Raw genomic sequence first — 9,728 nt, forward strand, 5'->3', positions numbered from 1 at the left:
CGCGTCGCCCTCCGCCCCCCTTCCCAGCGCTGGGAGGTGTTACACAGCGAAACCCTCTCGGGAATCCCCTGCCTGCGTGGCTTCCCTGTCCCCCGGTATCGACCTCTCGCACCCGGGCAGTCTCACGCCTGTAAAGGTCTTCGCAGAGGAGGACGTCAGGTCCCTGCTGGCGCCGCAGGCAGTGATGACATTTCCTTCGTGCCCGCAGTCGCCATTGCCTTCCTAACACCTCCGGGGCCCGGCTCCCCTTCCCCGGCACGGAGGGAGGGAGGGAGGGGGCGGGGGGGGGGGGTAAGCTCAGCTCACCCTGCAGCCCCGGGGCTCTGCACCCCCCAGAAATGCCAGGGTCAGGCAGAACACCAGGCTATGAACGCTCCAGCCCCAAGGAGAGCTGGCACAGGCACCGGCCGCCTGAGGTGCAGACAAGGGGCATCCTCCCATTGTCCTGCCCTGGCTGGGCACAGGAGAGGGAAAGACAGATAGCAGGGTCCAGCCCGCTGACGTTTCTTAAGCGCCTGTCAGGAATTGCAGAGTATAACCTTTGCTCTGGGTTTTTATTACTTGCCCCTTCTGACCAGGGGAGAGGGCATGCTGCAGTCTGCACACAGCTCTGGGCTGGGCCTGCTCCTCTAGAGCTGGTGCCAAGGTCCCTGGCAGCTCAGGAGCCAGCACTGCTCAGCTGCTGAAGCACTTGACTGTCAGTTGCTTGGTGTTCCCGTCTCCAGCTCCTCGTCTTCCTCCTCCGACCAGCTCAAGCTGTCATCCGAGTCCTCCCCCTGCACTGCCCTGGGCTCCTCTGCATTGGCAGCCTCCTTCTGCTCGCCATAGGAGTGTGACCTGCTTTGGGGAAGCTCCAGCCTGGCCCAGGAGCCAGGGCTGGCTTTGCAAAGCATGATCTCCACCTTGGTAGGGACCATGCTCACAAAGCTCTTCTCTATTTCAATGACCTAGAGAGAGGGAAAGGTGCAGTGAGCTGGGCAGGGGAGGGTGGGCAGCACACACTCATCCTTCCCCTTACTGGCAGAGCCCTGCCAGAGAAGAGAGGAGAAATCTCCTCTCCTCATGAGCCAGGAGACAGAACAGGATGAAACCTGGGCTCCAGCTGAGCTTCACAGTGTTACATCTAAGCAGCATTGCAGTGCAGGTACAGAGCTCAGCTAGCCGCAGCCACGTGCATGGCTGCAGTACAGCCCTCTCCCCACGGCAGCGAGCTGCGCTGAGACACAGGCGTACCCACAGCCCATGCTCTGCTGCCCACCAGTGCAGACAGCACATGCCAGAAATAAAGGCGAGAAATGCATGTGCAAATTCCTGAGTCTCACTGCTCCTCCCCAGCCAGCAAGCAGCTGAGAAATCAGAGTGAGTCTCTCCCCTCACACTGCTGCCTGCCCACAGGCACAGCAGGATTGGAGGGGGAGACAGGAACCTGCTGGACCAAAGACCCTTTGGGGCAGTCTGGGACCAAACCCAGAACACCTACAGAGCTGGCAGTGACGTCCAGCTCTGCTTTTAGTCCAGGATCGGCTTTTGTAGCCACCAGAAGCCTCCAAAACAGCCCTCCTCACAACCCCTAAGGCATTTCCTAGCAGAGATGACTGTAAATGCTGGTACCTGGCCGACCTGGCTCCCCCAACAAGAACAAGGCAGCACTGTGGCAGCATTTAAAAGAGAGCAGCCAGGGTGCCTCAGGTAGTGCAGGGCAGTCAGATGGGCACCGAGCCCAGGCACCGTCCTGGCATGGCTCCCATGGGGTGCTACCACTATGGGATCAATAGAGAAAAACCTGATTTCCCCATCAGCCTTTGCTGCTATAGAAAACTGGAGCTCTGGAGATAAACGGGTCCTCTCTGCTGCGACAGCCATGGTGGACCTGTGTTCTCTGCAATGCTTGAAGAGCTGGCAATGAATCACACCAAGGGAGGGACTATGAAATGACTGTTCCACAGATGTGCCTGCCGGGGATGAGACAACGTCCCAGGTGCCACAGCATTTCTATGCAATAATCCAGTCGAAGTCTGCCTCCTGCTCCATGCACAGGAAGGACTGTGCAGAAATTGCAGCAACAACCATTTTGCTGCCTTTTCCAAAGTCTGAGAATCCTGACTACGCAGAGGGTAATTTTCCTTACTGGGAGCCTGTGTTTGGGGCTGCAAACGCTTCTCCCAGAGCACAGGCTGCCTCGCAGCATTGCAGCCCAGCCCAGCCCAGACTACTGGAACAGGGAAATCAAAGTAAACAGGATCTTACCCCCCAGAGATCCAGTTCTGCCTGGAAAATCTTATTCCCTTCAAAGATGATATGAACTTCAAGCTGAAAGATCAACAGAAAATTATCTGAGTGGGTAGCACAGCACTGCCAGAGCTCTTCCCCGGACAGTGCAGCTGCCTTCCAGCACTGCAATGTATCCCACGTCCTGGCTCCAGTGTAACGGTCTGGTGATCCCCTTGGCACCTGGGAGCATTTCACCCCCTTCAGAGCATGCCGGGTTCACCTCTGCCACCAGTCAAAGAATTAATGGCCAGCAAAGCTACTGCTAAGGCTGAAAGCCACTGAGCCAGAGTGGCTGGGCAGATGCTGCTGCAGCAGTGAAGCCACCGGGCTCTCAGCTCGGGAACGGCAGGTCGGCACTGCCAACACCAGCTGCAGCAACAGACCAAGCAGGCCATCAAAGAGTGCCAGGCACCCGACCAGCTCCTGGCTGTTGGCTCATCAAAATCAGGTGCCATGAAAGCACGCATCCACAGCCCAGCTTTGCCGGCCCTACTTACCACAGTGCGGTTGGCTTTCACACTGCTAAGGGCAGGCAGGGGGTTCTTGGCATAGACCGTCACCACCACCTGGCTGCTGGTTTGGTGCCAGTCCTGCCGGCATGACACCGCCTTCTTGTCCTGCCAGGGAGAGGAACCCATCACGGCACAGCATCTAGCCCAAGCACACCCCAAACAGAGGGGATGTCTGTGCTGGAGGATGTTCCTTTGCACATCTCCTTCACAGAGCGCCAGCTGAGGTCGGCATCAGCTAAGCAAGATCAAACCTTGCCTTCATGCAGGTTTTTGAGGGGAGGTTGTTCATGCGAAGGTGGGCAGCCCCTGCCAGGCTGTCCCATGCAACATGAAGCACCTGTGCTGTGCTTGGGGTTGCTCCAGAAGGATGCGTTAAGACCAGATACATCCCCTTCTTGTTCCAGAGTCACTCTGCTGTGCCCAAGCTCATAGGTGCTGTGCACAGTCAGGAAACTTAGTCTGGAGGACAGTGCAGGGGCTGTTGCTAGACATGGATCATGCCACCATGCTAAATTTGGGAGACAGATGAGCCCCAACTGGCCACGTTTCACCCTTCTCCCACAGGACCCCCACCTCGTCCATGCCCCAGGCAGCTTTGGCCCCAGCAGGCATTTCTGAGCATCACCAGGAGACAGACTTCCTGCAGCCCTCAGCATTGCCAGCCAAAGAAATGCCCCAGCAGGAATCCCAGTCCCAAACTCAGGTGACAATTAACACAAAGCATCTGCATCACAACATCACAGTCCATTCACTGCAGCCTCCTTTACATCCACTAGATGTTTTCTGCTCCAGGACAAAGAACAGACTGAGCTCAGAGGGGGTTGCTCTGAGCACTGCTGACTCAGAGGAACATGACGCACTTTCAGGGATATCCTGGGCCGCTTTGGTGCAACTTTCCCTGCTCAAGCCTGTTTCCAGTCAAGAGCTTTCCTGGGGAAACTTACACACACACACACACACAATATTGGGAATTGGGATCTTCTCCGCATTACCCTGCCACACCATCATGTTGCTATGTGGATGAGGTCCCTCCTGGGAAGCAGTTGCAGAGGGAAAGCTTCATTAAAACCAAATTCAGTCATCTGTCAAAACGTTTGGGTTTTTTTTTTGCAGGGCTTTTCCCGTGCTCAGCTGGCTGTCCCTGTGCAGCAGCCTACAGTGCTGGCTATACCATGCCCGGGGCCAGCTCCTGCCTCATTCAGCTTCCTATTGCACATCTGCCCATTGGGTGTAAGAGCTGACACTTTTTGTGAATGCAGGAGCAGCATTTTAAACAGCAGATGGGTGAAGATTAGGCATTCAAACCCTGCATGGTCATCTGTTGGCAATTATGAAAATTAAGATAATTAAATGCAGAAACCCATGTGAATGCAGAGCAAGGGAAGGAGCACTCCTCAGGTGCCAGTAATGGCACTTTGCTCACATGAGTCACCCCTGCCAAGAGCCCCCTTACCCCTTTCCCCATCCAGCAGTGCTGCCCGCTGCTGCAGCCCAGCTGCTCCAGGAAGGCACTGAAATCTGTTGTTTTGACTCCACAGCAGCTCCAGTACTTCATCCTGGGGAGAGCGGGGTGACCTGAGCGGGGAGCGCCCATGGGAGCAGGAAAGGGGGACCACAGCGGGCTTCAGGGTGGTGGGGGAGAGGGCGTCGGAACCAGCAGCTCCCCCATGCACCTGTCACCCAGGGGGGTGTCACCCATGACTGCACCAGCCATGCTGCTGAGGCCACACAGCCTTGCGATGTGGCACTTTCAGCCCTCAGCAGGGTCAGTTTGCTCCCCAGTAAAGGGTTGTTTCTTACCCCTCATGGAAGACAGGAACACCAGGATGGAAAGTACAAACCTCTGTGTTGCTCTCCGGACCCTGGTATATCTGTGGAGTGAGAAGCAGAGGAAAATTTTGGCTGTACCTCTGGCACAGCACGGCATGGCGCAGCCAGGTGTCCACCCATCAGTGCCCATCCTTGCACAGGGCACAGCATGATGCCCAACATCACCCTTTCACCAGGTCCAGCATCTGTGAGGACTTACTCTGGGACTCTGCCCAGCCCGTGGCCCGGCACTGGTCCCTGCTCCCTGCTGGCAGGGCAGCCAACCTGGCCTCACCAGGACCCCAGTGTCATTCCCATGACCCTGGCAGCAGCCCTTCCATATGCCCTCTCCCAAACACAGCCTGGTCCCAGCCAGAGGCTGGGCAACACCAGGACAGTGGGCAAGTTTGGACACCACAGAAACTCGCTCCGAGGTGCAAGGGGGCCGTTCATTCATTCTGTCCTTTCCCCTCCTTCCCAGAGCATGTCAGTCTTATGTCCTTATCCATCTCCCGCCTTTTGCTCTGTGCTTGCTCCCCTCTCTGCTGCTTTCCAAGCATGCCAGCCTTCCCACAGCTTGGTCCCTCCAGCACATGCCTCAAGGCAGGCAGACAGTCCTACACATGACGGCTTTGGGGCAAGATAGAAAGTGTGCTGTGCTGCATTAATTAAATGCAGGTGGGAATTACTCCACATGCATTTTACCTATATGCAATTATCCTGAATATGTGCTATAATTCATTGCAAGCAATTACAGCAGTGGAACGCAAATGTACCACCAATCCAGGAATATGGAATCCTCTTGCTGGGAGGTGACAGAGGCAGCCACTCCAGGGACAGGATGAGCAGGAGCATACAGAGCTGATGGGCACTGCCACCTCCCCCCTCCCCCGGCACCCTGCCCCACAGCTGGTGGCAGCTGGGAGACAAGCCCCCACACTGGACCTGCGATGCTCCCAGCCATGCAGCACAGACCATGCAAAGATGGGACCCTGCCAGGTACTCACCGCCTTGCAGGCTGCATTCTTGCAGGTGGTGCCAGCTCTCACCTGGGCAGCTGCCTCCCCTGCAAGAGCAACACAGCTTCATCCTGGGGCACGTACTGCCCACACCTGCCCCCAAACCCTCCCTCCAGCCCCACTGCCAGCTCCCCAGCTTAGCACGCACAGCCCCTGAGCACAGCCCATTGCAATATGCCTCTGAGACGCAGCTCTGTGGGTTTGCAGGTGGCTGAGCACGCAGCACCCACCATCTTGCGCTGAACCTGCCATGCAAAACCCCATGCTGAACTTGCCATGTGCAGCCCCACTGCTGTCCATCACGTCACCTCGTCACTACCTGTGCAACTGCCCTCAGGTGCCTCGTTCTTGGAGGACAAGTTCAGTTTCTCCAGTGCCTGCTCCAGAGACCTGGATACTTTAATTGGCAGCCGTTGTCTTGGCTCATTGGAGCTGGGAAAGAGCAGCAGCAGCAAAGGCCAAGTGGGGTTTTTTTGCAATTTAAGTGTCATTGCCTCTCCTGAGGAAGCAGCAGGGCAAGACATGTGCAGAAGAAGCGGCACAGCAGGGTGACACTGTTAGCTGAGCCCTTCTCACCTTGGTCTTTCCTGCTGCATCTTCTCAGCTGATTTTGGTCCTTGGATGATAAACTCCTCCACTGGATTAGCCTTTGGCTTGTCTGAGGTCTCCTCTTGGCTGAAAGACTCAGGGGGCTTCTCGTTGCTGTGAAACCCCTTTGTGCATCCCTGAGCAGCAGAGGCAAGCCTGATGGCTGCTTTGCCCTCCCTAACCCGGCGGCTGCTCCCAAACCTGCGAGTTTCTGTGCTCTGGTGGCTCTGAGTCCTGCAGGGATGGGCTCTGACACTGCACTAGGGCAGGGACTGAGTCTGCAGGGATTCCCGGGGACAAGACAGTGTGGCAGCCTGGCAGCTGAATGGCAGCAAGAGTCTCCCTCATGTCCCTGGGCCTCTGCTGCCTCCTCCCCTCCACCAGGACTGTTCAGACATTCACAGCTGTGCTGGCACTTGGGGCATTTGTGTTCATCCCACAGGATCCTGGTGGGGGATCCCAGCCCCTTCTGGCACCCTTCTCTGGGAGCACCTTCCCTGCACTTTGGGAGCAGCACCCTTGCTTGCAGGCTCCTTGGGAGAAGATAGGAAATCCCTGGCTGGCAGGGCAAAAGGGGCAGCCTTGATGTGGGATGGTGATGGGACAGGACAGGACAGGGCAGGGCAGGGGCAAGGAGGAGAGGACAGAGGAGTAGCGGGTGCATTTGGGCTGGTGGGTCGCTCACCTTTATGGAGAGGAACTCGGAGAAGTCTGTTGTACGTTTCTTGCAACAAGACCAGCCCTACGCACCAGGAGATGACAAACTGATTAGGTGTGGGCAATCCCGCCGGGCACAAGGTCCCTCCCTGCAGCTGCAGCCCTGGCTCCTGTCCCACTCACCTTCAGGGCATCATGGAAGATGGGGACGCCCGGGTGATACAGGCAGGAATCTGAAAAGGGAAAATCAGGCAGAACCTTTGAGGAGGAGCAATCCTGCCCACGAGCCGCCCATGATGCCCAGCAGCTCCTGAGCCAGCTCCTGCCATGCAGGCTGCCTGTGCTGGGCTCAGCTCAGCCCTGCTTGGCAGCTCAGGCCACAGCATGGTGGCTGAGGCTGCAGACCAGGAAAGCAGCACACATTCCCACTTACCCCAGTGCAATGCAGACGAGCCCACTTACCCCTGGCATTGTGCTCAGGATCAAACCTCTGCCCACAGCCCTTGTTGTAGCACAGCAACGCCATGGCTCAGGTGTACTTGTGGTGTCCTTCACTCCTTCCACAAAAATCCCATCAATCTCATCCCTGCCTGTGATCCCCCCCTCTGCTTCCCCGCAGTTTCCAGCCCAGGCGCCGGGAGGTGGCTTTGCCTATCTTTGGAGGCAGCAGGAGGAGGTGGCTGGTAACTGGAGAACAGGCTAAAGATGGACATAGCAGCTTGGCAGCTGACAGGACCCAGCGCCCAAGTTATCTTGAGAGGCATTTCTGTCCTGCCCCTGCAAGCGGCAGAGGAGTGGGTGCTGCAGGGTGGCTCCGCACCTGGGGTGGGCAGAGGACCTCGCAGCGCCTGCCGTCCCACCCGTGTCTGGCATGGAGGTATCACTGCCACCCTGGTGCTCATGCTCGGCTCAGGGCAACCTGCGACTCCTCTTGACCAACTGCTCTCAGCTTCTTTAGCACTTATAGAAGCAGCTGAAAGTTTCCTGAAAAAGAAGGGAAGAGACTTCCCAGAGTCCCAGGGCAAAACCTGTGCTGATCTCCCCCAGCCCCAAAAGGCACGACCATCTGCTGACAGAGGCACCAGCAGACCAAAGCAGTGCATGTGGCCAAGACATCCTTTGATGCAGGGTCTTGTGCAACCCAGGGATGAAATCTGTCCCCTGGAAGATCATTGTTGTCACAGAAGAAGAACGCAAAATGTTACGTTGGCCACCTGTACCCAGGAGGGGTTTGCTCGGTCTCCCTGCTCACATTCTGGGACCCAAGGGTTTTCCTCTACAAACAGGAAACCCTCCTGAGATCAAAGGTTTTACTTAGTTCCTACAAGCATCTAAAACAAATATTATTTCCTTCTTGTTGTTCCTGTTTGCAGAGACAGCTGTTTCCTGGGTGCTGCCCTGACCTGCTGGAGCACACAGCACCTGGAGAGCGTTTCTGCTCAGGAACCAGGTTCGACATAAGCCTTTGGCACTATCAGACAGCACAAAGGGCAGATCCTGCAAGCAGCAGCTGCCCAGGGAGTCTGCTCTGGAGGGTAACCCACAGGGTCCACTGTGGCTGATATAACCCCATCCCTGTCCCATGATGTTTGTTTAGCCTGGTTAATTCCCCTACAACAGCCTACAGGATCTCCTGACACCCCAAGAAGATCTCCAAAGTCCAGAGTTAGGATGAACCCTTGCCGAAATTCTGGAGCTCACCAGGGAGATGACTCCAGACTCATTTCACACTGCCCTGCTGCTCTACCTCCAGCTTAGTTCTGCCATCCCCACCTTGAGACACCTAGGACAGCAGCAACATCAGGCTTTTCTTTGTCATCTCGTTAGCAAGGAAGATGGCCCTGCTGGAGGGGAGGACACTTATCACCATCACCATCAGGCCTCCTTATACCTGGGTAGCCCGTGTATAAACCCACATCCAACCAAAAAGCTAGGAAGGAAATGTGAGGGCACCGGGGAACCGTCAGCACGAGCCACGTGGCTTCAAGCTAATACCTCCCTCAAAGGACTGCAGTGCCTCAGGACACAATAAATGACCCAACAGTCCCAAAGGTGAGTAAAAAACCACTGCTGGCATCCAGAGCCTCTGCTCAGGCAGGAGGGATCACTTGGGACCCAGGAGGCCAGGCAGAGCCCTCTGATGGGGGAATTTGCGGTCCCCGGGGTCTGAGCAGAGCTATAGTGTTTCAGATCTCCTTGTCCTTTCCATGAGCTGTCAGCAAGGCTGCAGCTGTTGCCATCCCCATGCCAGTGAGAATCTGGAGCTCAGGTTACCTCGCACGCCTCGGAGGAAACACCAAGAGGATGCTGTGGCTGACCCACACACTGAGGCTCATCGCAGAGGGACCAGCAGGTAGCTGCGGGGACTGCAGTTGAGCAGAGCCCCCTCAGCACCTGAGGAGCAGCGGCACTGCTCTGCCCTCACTCCTCTGCTGCACTGCTGCAAATGTCTGCATGGAACGAGGTGGCTCAAAAGACAGAACCTACCAGGAACACAGCACAGTGACATACTGCAAATTGGAGTGTCCACAGCTCCCGGCCCAAGGGGAGGCTCCCCAGGGAGGACAAGGTGAGGGGGTGCAGCCTGGAAGACAGACACGAGACATTCACCATGAAAAAGAGATGAGCTCCAGGGGAACTGCTCAGTCAGCCGCCAGCAGACTCAAGGCCCTGCTAGAACTGGTGCTTTAAAAATTAGGAAAAAGAGGAGATGAGGTTCAGGTGATCGCAAAAAGCATGCTGTACTGCACATCCATCACACAGTGTCTAGTTTGAAGCTGTGGCTTCTGGCAGTTGCATTTGGGCCACGGGGCTGTGTTGCTGAGTCCGGCCCTCCTCCAGGGCAGAGCTCCAAGTAAAGCAGAAGTCACCA

General features: G+C 56.5%; 1 protein-coding gene across 3 annotated transcripts; it reads right to left on the minus strand.

Moving 5' to 3' along the window:
• Positions 1-535: 535 nt before the first annotated feature.
• On the minus strand, positions 536-9,440 carry ITGB1BP2 (integrin subunit beta 1 binding protein 2). Of its 3 annotated transcripts, none has more exons than XM_052813135.1 (12): positions 9,344-9,440; positions 7,319-8,700; positions 7,040-7,089; positions 6,885-6,941; positions 6,188-6,336; positions 5,931-6,043; positions 5,600-5,658; positions 4,584-4,654; positions 4,237-4,339; positions 2,769-2,888; positions 2,248-2,310; positions 536-947 (listed from the first exon to the last, which is right to left on the minus strand). In XM_052813135.1, the coding sequence occupies exons 2-12, from the start codon at positions 7,380-7,382 to the stop codon at positions 699-701; spliced, it is 1,098 nt and encodes a 365-aa protein (XP_052669095.1). In that variant the 5' UTR covers positions 7,383-8,700; positions 9,344-9,440; the 3' UTR covers positions 536-698. The 3 variants fall into 3 exon arrangements, with proteins under 3 accessions (XP_052669095.1, XP_052669096.1, XP_052669097.1); XM_052813136.1 differs by having other exon boundaries at positions 7,319-7,840; positions 9,344-9,430; XM_052813137.1 differs by lacking the exon at positions 9,344-9,440 and having other exon boundaries at positions 7,319-9,093.
• Between the last annotated feature and the right edge of the window lie 288 nt (positions 9,441-9,728).

This window comes from Harpia harpyja, chromosome 18, assembly GCF_026419915.1.
Source record: "Harpia harpyja isolate bHarHar1 chromosome 18, bHarHar1 primary haplotype, whole genome shotgun sequence".
In the NCBI taxonomy this organism is placed as follows: Eukaryota; Metazoa; Chordata; class Aves; order Accipitriformes; family Accipitridae; genus Harpia; species Harpia harpyja.